General features: G+C 42.1%; 1 protein-coding gene across 2 annotated transcripts; it reads right to left on the bottom strand.

Annotated features, from left to right (window-relative positions):
• Window positions 1-1,204: 1,204 nt before the first annotated feature.
• Window positions 1,205-13,113, bottom strand: AMER2 (APC membrane recruitment protein 2). 2 transcript variants are annotated; one of them, XM_063127017.1, is made up of 2 exons: window positions 12,229-13,104; window positions 1,205-12,051 (listed from the first exon to the last, which is right to left on the bottom strand). In XM_063127017.1, exons 1-2 carry the CDS (start codon window positions 13,094-13,096, stop codon window positions 11,168-11,170), a joined length of 1,752 nt encoding a protein of 583 aa, XP_062983087.1. In that variant the 5' UTR covers window positions 13,097-13,104; the 3' UTR covers window positions 1,205-11,167. The 2 variants fall into 2 exon arrangements, with proteins under 2 accessions (XP_062983087.1, XP_062983088.1); XM_063127018.1 differs by having other exon boundaries at window positions 1,205-13,113.
• Between the last annotated feature and the right edge of the window lie 2,386 nt (window positions 13,114-15,499).

Raw genomic sequence — 15,499 nt, 5'->3', positions numbered from 1 at the left:
AAAGAAAAAAGAAAGAGGGCAAGGATCAGTCTCCAGTTGAAAATGAGAACATGGCTCCTATACCTGTAAAACTGTGTGAAAGAAGGAATGTTGGTAGGTGGAGCTTTTCACGCAGTGAGAAAAATCACTCCTTCTGAAATTATTATTATTATAGGTACAGGATCCCTGTCTTCCTCTGCATCTGGTCACAGAAAGAATAAGAAACACAGACTTAAATACATGTGCATCCTCGTCCCCATCAAAAGACACATCTAACAAATTCAAAGTGACTAAGATGAGCATCACAATGCAGATGTATGTCAAAAATATATATGTGCATTTGCATCAAGTACCAATGCAAAAGGCTGCATGCACATACTTGGCATGCAGAAGTTCCCAGGTTGAATCCCCGGCATCTATGGGTAGATCTAGGAAAGACTCCTGCCAGTAGGTGTTGACAAAACTAGCCTAGATAGACCAATGCTCTGACTCAGTGGCCCAGTTCACATAATTGCGGCTGAGGAAGTAAGCCAGGATGGCTTATTTTCCCGCCACATATGCCAGTTGTGCATTTAGCCTTGGCAGTGCAGCTTGTCGTGTCATGCAAACTTGGCTGGTCTGGCTTTTTTCCCGTAGGTAACAAGCCACTCAGAACCCATGGAATGTTATAGGGTTCTGCGTGATGTACCCAGGCAGGGTTGTAAACAAGCCACCACAGCTTATTAACCACCCCACGATTGAGCGAGCCCGGCCTATATTGCCTGCTGTATGCTTTAGGGTGGATTCCTGCATTGAGCAGGTGGTTGGACTCGATGGCCTTATAGGCCCCTTCCAACTCTACTATTCTATGATTCTATGATGTACAGATCAGCCTTCCCATATCAGGGGAAATGTTTGTGGTTACAAGACACAGACATTTGCCTCCTGAATCCTTGTCTGCACATCTTCATAATTGCCTCTTAGGAGCCATGGCTGCTCACTGAACAGCTGTGACTTAGGATAAATGTTAGGAGACCGTAACTTTGACTGGAGTGAATAGTAGCCATTTATGTAAAAGCAGCTATTTATTCAAGACAGATACAACCCATTTTTCTTCAATATGTCTGTGTGAAAAAATAGACTGAATTACTTTTATACTTCAGTGGTGATTTCTTTAATGTAACACAGACATAATAATAATAATAATAATAATAATAATAATAATAATAATAATAATAATACCTTACAATCTCAAACCAACTGTATCAACTTGCTAAATAATATTTTGTTTTACTTGAAACTGTAATTAAAGTTTTTAAAAAAACATACGTATTAACAAATCACAAAATGAAGGCAGTCAGAGTGACACTGTAGACAGCACATAGGATTCACTGTACTTTGCAAGGATCTGGTCCCATTTCTGCCTTCACAAGCTAAATTAAGGATGGCAATGATTGTGTTAGCTTCAAATTGCACATGCTGAATGCCAGGGTCAAGTCCTGGAGTGAGTTGCTTGTTAAAATGGAACAACAACAACAACAACAACGAAAAAAGAAATACATGATTTGCATTTAGATCAGGAAAACAAGAGAGAGATTAGCACAACTACTAAACAGTGTGGATTTCTGTAGAACAGTGAAACAATTGTTTACATAGAAGCGGAGGTGTGTATTCAAAGATTGTTCATGGATTCGATTTTCATTGGTGTCAAAATGTATATTTTTCCTTTCAAATATGGAAGGTTAGATATTTCAGCTTCAGTGGCACATACTTAAAATCAAAACCTTTTATTTTGGATTAATTGCTCCAGAATAACTAAGGGTTTCTGGTTTTATATCACCAATGAGGTTAAATGTATGCTGCACAGACATAGGTCATGAAACTGTGGGTGGGGTGGTAGGGGAAGCATATCTTTCATTATTCTTCAATTATGCTGTGCATAAAAGAATGGTTGAAGTTTCTAAAGGTGCTGACTATTGTCTATTAAGTGACGTGGAGTATGTGCCCTAAAGCTCTGACTGCATTGATTTTAGTCAGAACAATGAGCTCATTAAAGGACAAATTTTTCCCTCACTCCCTGACAGCAACTGTAATTTGTACACTTCTGGTCCTTATGTATCGAGATAAATCTAACATAAGCCAGCAGCGCTGACTACCATATCATATACTGTAATAATTTGGCTTTCCACAATGCAGTGACACCCCTTCCTAAACAAAACGTATCTTCTAACAACAGCACCATTTCCTAGCAAACCCTGCATTTCTCCTCCTCTATGAGCTATACATTGTTCCTTGAAGGTTAATAAATTTAGGCTGTGTCGTTTCGGAGGAAGGAGATAGGAGCATGAGGCAGCAGCATGGAGTGGGTTGCTCATAAATAGTGCACTGATGGGAAAATTCATCGAAAATACACTACTGATGTTGTGTGACATGCTCATAAGAAAATGCATGTACAGCCTGCAGTGTGCTTGGCTATGGAGGGAGAACATGTATTTGGCAAGAGAAGGGAGGGAATTTTTCCCAGAAAATGCATTTCTGGTTGGGCAAAAGGGGATGGGCACAGATAAAGCATGAAGGATAAGCAGGATGTAATCAGTGCTGGCAGTAGAGCAAGAGGGATGTGCATGGAGTATACACAGCAGGCAATGAGAAAATACATAGTGGCAGCAGGAGGGAGGCACATTAAAAATGCGCTGCTGGTGCTGGAAGGGGCTAGGTTAAAACTACAGATGGAATCTATGCAACATCAGAGGAGAAAGAACTGTATGAAGAGTGCATTAGTTAATGTTGAATATGTGTGTGTGTGTGTGTGTGTGTGTGAAGGTGGTTTGTGCTGCTGGAGTGTGAACAACCAGTTACTCCTAGCCAGTAATGCTCACAGTCCATGGTAAACAACAGCAGATTAGGGGGATTTGAATTTCATAGGCGCATAGATGTGGACAACCACCAGTATTTTGGCAATGAGGTTATGCGCTCTTTTATGTCTTTAGGCTCTGTCCTATTCATAAAGGCGGCATTTATCAAGGGCCCACCAAAAAGTAGATTGGCACGTTGATGTGTTGCCACCAGTGATGCAAATGGATTCCATGTTTCACCAGAGCTCCCATATTATTTTAATAGCATTCTCTGTGCTCAGTGAGCAATATGAACTAAAAGTTATGCTGGAACTCCCATGTTCTCCTAGCACTTTGTACCTGCTCCTTTTCTCTTCTACCACTAGGTAGCATGGCTTTTCCATGACCCACAATCCCTGGTTTGAAAGGTAAATAATAGCTGGCATCCCTTCCTCCTGATTCCTGTCGTCTTTATGAGCAAAAGAAAAAGGGGTCCTTTGCCTATTCAAGCCAATCACCTCCAGAGGATTCCATGAAAATGCTGCACACGGTATGAAAACAGAAGCAGAGGAAGAACAAACAGATTTCAAAACATCTTAAGCCTACGAGGAAGGGATGTTTAACTACACAATCAGCAGGTCTAGATTAATCCTTACAACTCTTATACTGAAAAGAGACTAGGGCCTTAGCTAGACCTAAGGAGTATCCCAGGCAAATGGAGGGGTCGTCCCTGCCTGCTCCCAGGATCCCCTGTGTGTCATTTGGATGCACAGGGATGATCCTGAGACGATCCCAGGATATTGGCCTGGTCTAGCTATGGCCTAGGATGCCTTAAATATTCTGATGTAACCACACACTATATTTTAACTTTCATCACAGTTGGTACACAAGGTGGCTTCACACATAAAATCAGGTCTGACACCAAGTGCACACATAACTGGGAACTATAGCCAGTCCTGGCTCTCTGGCAATACCCGTATTTTTGAAACATATAAAATATATAAGGTGTGCTACCAAGCAACATGATGTTTGATGCAGCTCTCAGATTGGATCCTCTGAAAGATGAGTCCTCCCAATCTGTTTCAGTACAGTAACTGAACCAATGAGGCTTGCCTGGTGCCAACATTGTTATCTTTTCGGCGCCAGGTCAAGACCTTTCTCTTCTCCCAGGCATTTAACAGCATTTAACAACATATGCTAAGTTTGTTTTTTAATGGACCCCAGAACTGTTGTTGTTTAAAAATGGATACTGTTTTATACTGTTGTTCTTATATTTTTGATGGCTTTAAATTTTGTATACTTTTTTAATGTTCACTGTTTTTAACTTTTGTAAACCGCCCAGAGAGCTTCAGCTATGGGGCGGTATATAAATTTAATAAATAAATAAACTGCTGGGAAGGGCTCCATTGTTTCACATCCACCCTAGATTATACAAGTATCAGGGTAAAAATACATGTGATGCGAGAGTCCTGTGATTGGAGCCCCATTTTTTTTTCTTTATAGAAAGCAGCCAGGTTGGAGGGGGCTGTGATGTAGTCTCCCCCTTTGCACCCACCCCAATTTTCTGAATTAAAATGTCTCCTGCCCAAAGATTCTGTTAGCTATGAAAGAGAAAACCTACAGACTTAAGCAGATAAGCTTGTACGTTTTCTCCTCCATAGCTAAAAGCAGCTTTTGGGTAGTGTGGAGTGGATTGCTGCTGTAGCCTGGGGTCAAAGGGTTACGCTCCCCCTTCCACCATGCCATGACCTCAATCAAAATTGGCCCTCCCCATGTCTGGTTGGTAATGGAATTGGCACTCCCATGCCAAGCCTGGTTGTTTAGTACAAAGCTGGAATACTAGTAATTTATTGTAGAATTCACATATCCACCAACTGATTTTAAATTACGACTTTCCATGGTAATCAATAGCAATGAAGTGAGCAGAATCTATCCCGTGATTATTTTAAAATGCACTGCTATTATACTACTCAAACTGGTAATAGTGTCAGTATAATTATACACGGGCAAATGGGTGATTTCTGCCTAAGGAATAGGTGTGGAACACACTGCTGCTGTGCTTTGCATAAAATGTCAATATACAATTCTTAAACAACCTTCATATGTATGTTTCTTCCTCACCTAAAGAAAAAGCAACATATTTTCATATCAATAACAATTTTTTTTGCTAACAACCCCATTTCTTTAAAAACTATACATTTTTTGCTGTTAAATAGATATGTAACTTCTAAAGCAAATGTAAGATTAAATTGCCTCAGCTACGGCATTATCTAAACAAAAAAGTTTTTAGGGGGAGAACATGCTGTTTAGCAGGATGAAAAGTTTCTGAGTGCGCCCAGGATGCAAATCAACAGCTTCCTTTGAGCTTGGTCAGTCCCATAAATTTCCAGACCAACTAACAGTTCTGCTTCACTAAGCAAAGCATTGACGATTTGGTTTCTCTGGAACAGAAGCACTATGATGAAATTGCCCTCAGAATCAGACATTTCAAAGACTTTGGTGCAATATCATTTTAGTCTAGATAAATAATTCAGTAGAGGACATGAAAAATTAACCAGGGAAGGAATTTTCATAGGAGAAGGTGATACACACAAACCTACTGATTCTGTTCGTTGCTAATCTAGGACTTTGTGGCAGAGATTTTTAGAGGGCAACCAGTTCACTTCTTCAGGAACGGATCATGTGTCTACTTTGTAAAGCGAAGGCCTGTCTTAAATATACTGCATGTGCTTTATTCCTATGAGTGCTAATGGCAGCAGTCCACGTACCATTTATCCCAGGCTAAAGTCAATTGAACTGCTCCAGAATAAGTGGGCTGTGGACTCCTGCCAAAGAGAGCAATGTCTGTGCACTGAGAGGAGAACTGAAGTCTTCATCTCAGATGCAGACCACACCTATCGCAAACAAACGTTTCACCAATGGGAGCAAAATAAAATCACACAAAGAAGTTCACACTATTAAAAGGGGGGAGCCCTCCTTTTAAAAACATATGCCACACAAAATACTGGAATTATACAGTATTTTATAACATTTTCTAAGAACATATAAATTGTACCAGGTGACCTGTAAGTGCAAAGAGTATAAAATGCCAAATTACAGTTCATCTAACACACTCTTTACATATTATCTATAGGGTTAACAACTGTACAAGCATCATCCCTAACAGAATTCTACACAAATAAAGCCATCTTTAGAGAATAAAAATAATGACATCGTTTTTAACCAATACAGCATCTTTGGGACCTGGAATATAATTTCTGCCTATCCAGGCTGCAGAAATACAGGAATCTCTGTGATTAAAATGCACATGTCTACAGAATGCCTCCAGGATGATAATATCCTTATGTTTCATTCCTTTAATGCCAGCACTTCACCATTTTTCTCAATCATTAACCTATCAGAGTGTTCTACAGGTAACAAAAGGGAATGAAATATATCCTATGTAAGTTTGTTGAACATCCCTTTCAGTGCATTGTCCTAGGCACTGCTTATATTTATAGCATACAAATATAATCTTATTATTAAAAATAAAAGCATCCTGGCAAAAACGAATTACACTTTATAAGTTCCAGAATTAAACATTTTAAAAATTGTTAGCCACTTTAGGCTGCAACCTTCTGCATACTTGCATGGGGTGGGGCAGGGAGACTACTAAACAATAGGACTTACTTCAGAGTAAACAGGCATAAGATTGCACTGTATGAAATGATGTTTTACAAATAATTAAGGACCAGTTCTTAAGACACTGGTTTGTAGCAGCATGTGGGTTGAGTGTAACGGTGCTGATTGGGGCAAGGCAAAATGTAAGCACATAATGAAAGATTCCGATCTGAGTGAATGGGGAACATCATACTCAAAGTCAGCACTGATACAATTAACTCTCATAAAACCAGAGTAATGTGTCATTTCCACATGCTATATTTTGCAGTTGTGGGAAGAACTTTCCATTGTTTCCCTTCAGGCCAAAGTATCTTGTGAGAACTGAGTTTCACATATTCCTGGCTCCCAAATGTGCCTTGGACTTGAAACTTTGGCAACAGCTCAGGGAATTCACAGGTCTCTGACAGAGACAGACATGTGCAAACCTCATTCTCACAAGACCCATCTGCAATTATAGAGGTGCCCTATGAATGTGGTTTTCATACAGATACGCCATTCATACAGACTATTCTGTATCTTTAAAATGTGAAACCATCCCTATGTCTACACAGTCTTTGATCTGACTCGTAACCCAGCCAATCCCATGTTATTGTGGTAAAATGCACAAACACTCTACTTCAAGTTATCTTCTCCGCTTTCTTTTCAAGATATGATTGTCATAAACTTATAAACACTATAAACAGACAGAACTGCTACTGTACCAGGTTGTACCAATCGGTAGCTACAAACGTACTCCTTCCTCTTTCCTTAACTCCTCTTCAGACCTACTTTCTAGCTGCCAGCCAAGTAAGGGAATAGCAACCTTGGTATTTCCCTTCATTGCCATGATTAAACTTACAATAGGGAAACTTTAACTCCATCCAACATTACAAAACTTCTATCACTGGTACATCATCAGTGTGTTAATCATAAGCCAAAGTACTTTCTTCCTGGCCAAGAAATAATGTTATTGTTAGCTAGTTGTATGCATGGTGCTATTCTCTTCCCAGCAAAAACATGTGATCATTTTTTTTATCGTGGAAATACTCCCTCGTGCACAATGTTTGTTATAAATGTTGTTAATAACCACTGAAGACACTGACTGCAGCTAGCACTACTGCTGTTTCTGTGAAAAAATGGTTGTGTGTATAACATCTTAGGTCTTCAGAATAAACTTTCATAAGAGAAGCAACAACAAAATGGAAAATGAAAGCGCAAGAAAATGAAAGAAAGGCAAAATATTTTTAATGGTGTATCTTAGTCATAAATGTGAGGGAAACCTTATCTATGGCTAACTCTAGTGTTTCTTCATACATATACAGGCTACAGATAAACAAGATGCATATGGTGAAAAATGTGAGAAAAATAAGGACTCTCAAATGGCAAAGTTGTTTCTTAGTATTTTAAATGACGCACCACTGTTTCAACCTCTAAGGGTGAAATCCTATGCAAGTTTAGAAAGAAAAGCAGTCCTACAATTCCCAGCATGCCCCAACCAGTATGACTGGCTGGAGGAGTGTTGGGAGCTGTATGACTTTTTTTTGTCTAAACAAGCATAGGATTATGCCCTAATTAACTTATCCTGCATATCACAACATCCCTTTTCCAGCTCAACTTTCAACTCCCTGAACCACTTTTTTTTTTTACACAATTGCTCCTTCAAAACAAACAAGCAACATTTTGATAGTTTTGCATAAATGGCAAGCAAAAGGAGAGCATGACCTTCACTGATGTAAAATAGAGAATAACTGTTTGTTATATCATTAGGATTAAAGTTCTGTGCTTTCCGAATATTACAGCTACAAGGGGAAACTATTTAATCTGGTGAACTTTCAGAGCTCTCAATGGGAGGGAATATACAAGGGTGTCAATCACCCTCTGCACCCTAAATCTTTTTAAAAATAAAACTTGAACTCAATCAGTTCAAATATGAATCCCTTTCCCAGGCAAATATAAGTAACTGTCAAAATAATTGACAAGACTTGCTGTGTAGCCTTAGTCTGTTAATCTGTGCATGGAAGTGTATGTGCCCTTTAGCATATTACTGTAGTGTGTGCATGTACAGTATGTGTGTCCATAATAATATACATGCATATGTACAATAGGAATGTGTGAATAGATGCGCCTGCATCCAACCACACATTCTGAGAAAGTCTACAAAATAACCCACCTGAGTAGGTTAGCACTCAGATTCTAAACAAGTGTCTTCTTGGGAAACCCATTAATTACAACAGAACTTATTGCCAATTAAGCATGCTTAGAAGTCAGCTTTCAGGCTCTAACACACAGCAACAAAGTAAATATGAAGTGAAAGGCTAAGATTCGATTGATTCTTGCCTCCCTCCCCTGGGATAATGGAAGACATGATCCACCTCAACCTTGTTGCATGTAATCTAAAAACCATTATAACCAATATTCCCACTACTTTCAAAGATGAACTGGTTTGAGGATCATAAGCTCTATCTGCATGGTTGGAAGTAAAATATATTATTGACTGGGATCCAAAGATCCACTTAGGCTCATAGGAGGGACTTGCTCTAACCTAACTTTTTGTTGTTGAACAAACTGCTTCCACCACCACCACCACCACCCAACAATCACTTGCAAAATCAGTTTACTGTGTGACATGGAGACTGCTGGTTGGGGAAATGTCTAAAGTTCCATTAGAATCACAAAACTAGTTCCACAGTTCTTCAGAACCTGACCACTGTGAGTAGCAACTTTGGCTGGGATCCAAAAAGCTGCATAACTCCTTCCAGATGCCCATTGAGGGGATGGGTGTTGTGTTTCTCCCCTGCCACTACCAAATAGCAAGCTACTTATGAAACTGAAGGTACAAGTAGTTTGTGAGAGCACATGAGGGTCAGCTGTCCACTCTTTAAAAGAAGAGGGAGAATCTATACAGCATGCTCAAGCCTTTGGGTGTGCCTAAATTAGATCCTTGGCCTTTGTAAATAAACACACTAGCTCTTAATTTTTTCTGCGGTCCTGTGTAGAGGCTGCTTAAATAATGATTAAGTCAATGGGATATAAGCAACCTAGCTAGCGGGAAGGTTACAGTCTTCATATTTTCTAGCTTTCCTTTCTTAACGTATGGCTTTAATGCTCTTATATGTATACCTACATTTACTTACAGTCAATTAAAAGAAGTTAAACAAACACTTCACTAAGGTGAAATCTAATTGACTCACATAAGTAAATTTAAGATTTTCTAGGGTTGTAGAATATATATGTTTTTAAAAGCAAATTTTAATTTTAAAAAAGCATTTTCCATTTTGAAAACAGTACCTTAGAATTGTTCTATTTTTAGTTATTTAAAGCACTGTTTTCCCACTAGGATGTTTCAATTTACCTTGAACATAGGTCTTTATGCACATCATGTGATGCTGCTTAATTGAAAAGAAGTCAATACAGTAACTACTTTTCAGTAAGCAGGGCTTATATCCAGTGGCCATTAATATGTATGTCATGTCCACCATGATAAAACCATGTAATGGACTAACAGTTTGCCAATTTCCCTGTCTTTATTAAAGTAAAATAATCTTTAAGCCTAAAACATGGGGTGGGTGAGGGAAGAAACTAAACTTCTTTAATATCCCAAATAAAATGTATTATTGTTTGAAAATAACTTTTGAAAATGAGTTTGTAGCCTCAGGCTGTCACTCTGCAAGAGAGTGAACGTAAGTTCCTTTTTATAAATTTCTGAAAACAAGGAGGTTGCAAAAAAGCAAAACAAAACAGCATTAAAACCTTGGCTCTGGTATTATGCATTCATTACTTTTGTAAGATTAACACTAGAGTCATTTATCATTGGGTGTTAGAGCCCATATAAATTTTTGCTCTAGTTTACTGTACTTTTAAGAAGTTCCATACATTTAGAATTGTAAAATTATCAAGCTATAAAAACTAATTTTGCTTCAACTCTAGTAAATACAGAAAAAAACATTTAATTTTTTTTAAAAACTGTAGCACTAAGAGTAACATATGCATCTATTTATACACAAAGAACAGCTTAAATGTTGTAGTTGTCTCTATATTGGCATTTAGGAAAATTATTCCCTTGAACCTGATTATTTTATGCATCGGAAAAATATTGGTGTAAACATCTGAGAATTCACTAGATTTCTTCATCACCCACCTACATTAGGACAGGGCCAAAGCTAACAGACAAACAAAAATATCTCTTTATATTATAGAAATCCATCTAACTTGTTAATCAGCTGCCTTTCACAAGTGAATTCAATCTGCTGCTAATTGAGAGTGCTCTCTATATCTCAGGTTAAATACCTGGGATTTTACTGTTGTTATTATTATTATTTTGCTTGATATTTTCCCACAGTATTAGAGCAAGCATAATTTCTCAGTATAGGCCAAAAACATTTAAAACTAAAACCTATATATACGTGAAAACTCCTTTTGGTCCTCTCTCTCTCATAGCTCTGTCCACTTTGAAGAAGTCATGGCACAAGTTTGCATTATTAATTATATTCCTAATCAAAGTCCTGCTTCCGCAAAAGGCATGGAAAAGTGGCCTCCCAAGTGGTTTAGTGCTTCAGAAAAGCAGATACAAATGTTAAAAAAGTGCTCAAAAAGAATCTACTTTATATATATACTATATATCAAGATGGAATTCAGAAGCACATGTCCCTTACACAAGTAGGTGACTTCCTTTAGGTGATGCCAAACTGCTTACTAGTGGGTTCCTGTAAAGGCTGGCATGCCATCTTTATCTCCTTCTATTTTTTGGCACTTTCATGATATGTGGCTGCTTTACCTGTTGTCCCAGCTAAGCTCCGGTAACTGGCCCTGTGTACGAGCACTTTAGAAACCGGGATTTTTGTTCTAGGGATCTCACTTTTGGTAGGCTGATGGTGTGCAATGTGATGGCTGTTAGTGGTATCTGGCCCATGACTGCCATGTGGTGATGTAAAATGCTTGATACTGATGGGTATCTTGGAGTCCTTGAGTGAAGTTGTATGAGTTTTGGCTGGACATGTGGTAGTTACTGAAGTCTGTGGCTTGCAACAAGTCACGGAGGTGACGTCTTCTGCAGAAGTCACCGTGGCTGGGTTTTCATCAGGATCAGCATATAGGTCATAGAGAGCATCTCCACTGTAACTGTCCCTGGGAATTACCTCTTTCTGGATACTGTTGGTATTGTCCTCCTCAGGCCCAGGTGTGGTGGAATCCCAATAACCTTCATCACCGCTGGGAATGGCTTCCTGTTGCTCCTTTTCCCTCCGTTTCTGGTCTTCTTTATGGTTGTGGTGAACCGGAATCTGGTTCAGCCCAACTTGTTTTCCAGCTGTTGACCCATCCGGAACCCTTTTGGCACAGCCGCCATCTTTGGAAGCCTCTGGAGATTCTTTCCTTCCTGGTGTGTCCTGTGACTTCTCCTCAGTTTGAGACAACATATCCCAAAACTCTGGGGTGCACGTATCCCCCACCTGCTCGGGGCTGGCCATCTCCTCTCCTCCTCCTTGGTAAGCCACCACGGTAGGAGGCTTTTTGGAGATCCCCGCTTTGCTGACCCCAGGGGCACTCTTGTCACTGCCACCTCCACCACTGCCACCGCCGCTTCCCACGTCATCCTCCGGGTCGGCAATAATGTCCCCACAGCCTGTAAGAGAGTCAAAGCTTTTCAGTGAAGTCACGTCAGCAAACATCAAACAAATACGGTCAATGGATGGCTCAGAGGGTGGATCAAGAGAGGAAGGGTCAGGGGCAGCCGCCGCCGTCTCTTGGCCGCGTTCACACTCGGGTTCAACAGGGGGGGAAGGCTCGATGGGGATGTCACCTGTTATGGCTGAGTCCTCCTTGGTGCCTTGGCCATCGCCCTCCAGCTGCTCCGGGTGGCTCTCCTTCGCCTGGGACTCGATCCTGGGAGGCTCCTCTCCCCGGGGGGTGCGTGGCGTGGGCTGTGGCTCAACCTCCTGCTTCTCTTGGGTGGGCATCACCTCAGCGGCCTGCGTGGGGGCTAACAGCTGTTCTCCGTTGGCCGGCCCCGGAGGGCTTTGGCGGGCTTGGGGGGCCAGCGGGGACCGCGGCGCCTCCTCTTTGATGCACTCCAGGCTGGCGGTGAGGGAACCGGGCATGAGGAGGCTGGGCTGGCCTTCGGCGCTGTCGCTGGCCTCGTCTTCCTTGGCCCCGCCGCCGCCGCCCGGCTTGTCCCTCCGGTGCCACCTCATGCTGCTGAAGAGCCCCCTGAGCCCCCCGCGCCCTTTGGGTCTCTCGCCTTTGCCGCCTTCACTCGGGCGGCCGTTTTTGCGCAGCAGCGAGAAGAAGCTGTGCGACTTGCCCACTGCCGCCGCCGCCGCCGCCGCTGAGGGGGAGCAGGAAGACGAGGAATCCTTGGCTCCGCCGCCGAACTGCTCGCCGCCGCCACCGCCGCCCGGTTCCTCCTTCTTGCCGCCCTCCAGCACCACCTCGGCCAGCCCGTCGTGGGTCTTGCTCCTCACCATGCCCGCCGCCGCCACCGCCGCCTGCCCGCCGCCCCCTTCGCCGCTTTTGCCTTTGCCGCTGCTCCTCACGCCGAAGATGCTTGGCATGGCGCCCCCGGATTTCCTCCGCTTGAACAGTTTGAAGGCGGTTTTGTTGAGCTTGCCCGAGGGCGGCGGCTGCTCGCCCACCGCGGTGGGCTCGGCACAATCGCAGTGCACGTCCATGGCGGCGGCGGCGGCGGCGGCGCCTGCTGCCTTCCCCTCCTGTAGCCCCCCACTGATGCCTGCTCCTGATTTCCGTCGCTCGCTCGTTCACTGACAGCCTCGCCGCTGCTGCTGCGGCCGCCGCTACCTCCTGCTCGTCACCATGGCAACCTAGGCAGGGCTAAGCAGCTTTCCTCAGCCCTGGGCCTGGGCCTGCGCCAGGCCCCCGCCGCCGCCGTCCACTCCCGATCAACCTGAGCTACAACAGCCACAATCAAAGCCGGGGAGTAGGAGAGAGCGGGGGGAGAGGGAGGGAGGGAGCGAGCGAGCGAGAGGCGACTCCCCCTCCACTCCTTTCTAAAAGCGGGGAGGGGGAGGGCTTATATAACTTAATCCATTTGGGGCTGCTGTTACTGCGGCTGCTCGCTCGCCTAGCATATGCCTGTGCGCGGAGGGAGGCGGGGGGCTGCTTTATTTGGGGCACACGAGGCTGTTGCTGACACACTCGAGCAAAACTAGGAAACACGTTTATGGTCACCAGCTTCCCTCCTCACTTGTACTTCAGAGGTTAATTTCCTAAGAAAGAGAGAAGGACTGGGGTGTAAACCTTTCGTAGATACCATGCCTAATAATTTAGAAACAGTTTTCCAATCACAGCTTCTTCTTTTTTGGAGAAGGGGGGTTGGAGGCGCTCTGCACATGCTCAAAGGCACTTTGACAAACGTTGGAAATAATCTTCAGCAGGGCTGAGGCCCCTGCCTAGTCAAATTCCACCCTCCACATTGAAAAAAACCTCTAAACACAAACGTTGGAGAGGGGTTTGCATCTCATCTTGCCCAGAGAATGTAGACACAAAGGACTCGTTTTATTGCAGTGTACACTACAAGCCAAAAAAGCTAGGCAATTTCCATAGGGTCTGGTGGCATTCTCTGCCAAACACACTTAAAAATACACACACACCGAACTTCAAAATACGTATTTATTTTCCTTACAACCCAGAATGCATTTCACATTGCCACAGTGTGTCTCAACCCCCAATTATAAAAAGATTCAGAAATTTAAAACCCTGCCCATAGTACTGACATGACATGAAATCAATTTCTCAGGTAATCAGAGATTTCTGGACTACCTAAAACTGGTTAAGAGAAATATTCCAGTATTAGGTTAGGTACGTGTTTAATTTACAACATCAATCTGTACATCAGGGGTAGGCAACTTGGTGCCCCCCAGATGTTTTGGACTGCAAGTCCCATATGCCCTAGTTTGTATGGGCAATGATCAGGAATTATGAAATTTGTAGTCCAAAGCATATGGAGGGTACCAGGTTGCCATCCCTGCTGTATAGATAATGCAGAGAGAGAGAGAGAGAGAGAGAGAGAGAGAGAGAAATTGATAGATTCAGTCCTGTTACCAGAGCTAACAGTAGCTCAGGGGTGGGATTTAGATTAGGAAAATGGTGCAGGGGAAAGGGTTAAACATCTTCTCCCTGAGCACCATTCCTAGATCAAATTCAGACACCTTCCTTCCCCAATGACTGCTTTAAGATAAAAACAACAATGCCTGATGATCCAACCATGCAACGTGTTGTTTGGCCTGATGCTGGTAAATCCTTTCTTGTCGCTTTCTTGAATGGTTTTGTTAAGGGCCCATTCTTCCAGAACATTTTGCATCCACAGGATGTTGCTTTGGATGATTCTCAAAGACGTTTCCTGCAAATCCATGTATCCATGTAACTTGTTCAAAGAGGATTCTGAGCTCTGGGGCTAGATTTCTGGATAGATCCAACAGATGTAATAGTCTGTTGGAATGGAATGGGCCCTATAGAGAAATGAGGATCCTGGAATCCTTTGTATTCCCTACCCCCTCACAGGTTCTGGGACAGGTTTATCTATACTGCTTGCAAAAGACATTATCCTAAGTAATTATTAGCTGCAGTATCTCTGAGCAAAGTGCTGTTTACACATCATACCCAAAATGCAAGGTCAGATCCTTTAAGTTGCTGCTGGTAGTGTTCATTGCAATCTCTAAAATTTTAATACTATCTAAGCACCGTCATAGTTTAGTTTCATTTTTAATACAGGAAGAATTTCCCTTGTGCCTATGATGTTAACTATGGACAATAGTGTATTTATTACACCCACACAAACACACACATAAATAATAATAATAATATGTTAGTTTTACCCTACCCTGTGCCTGCTTACCCTACCCTGTACCTGTTTGCATTCTCTTCCCCTCCTTATTGTTTTACTATGATTTTATTAGATTGTAAGCCTATGCGGCAGGGTCTTGCTATTTACTGTTTTACTCTGTACAGCACCATGTACATTGATGGTGCTATATAAATAAATAAATAAATAATAATAATAATAATAATAATAATAATAATAATAATAATAAGATTTAAAAGATAACATGCATTTG

Source organism: Elgaria multicarinata, chromosome 5, assembly GCF_023053635.1.
Source record: "Elgaria multicarinata webbii isolate HBS135686 ecotype San Diego chromosome 5, rElgMul1.1.pri, whole genome shotgun sequence".
Taxonomy (NCBI): Eukaryota; Metazoa; Chordata; class Lepidosauria; order Squamata; family Anguidae; genus Elgaria; species Elgaria multicarinata.
This window is presented reverse-complemented; position numbering and strand designations above follow the sequence as displayed.

Bases quoted from the DNA above. Each gene is read 5' to 3' on its own strand.
- AMER2 (XM_063127018.1), bottom strand. From the start codon at position 13,096: ATGGACGTGCACTGCGATTGTGCCGAGCCCACCGCGGTGGGCGAGCAG.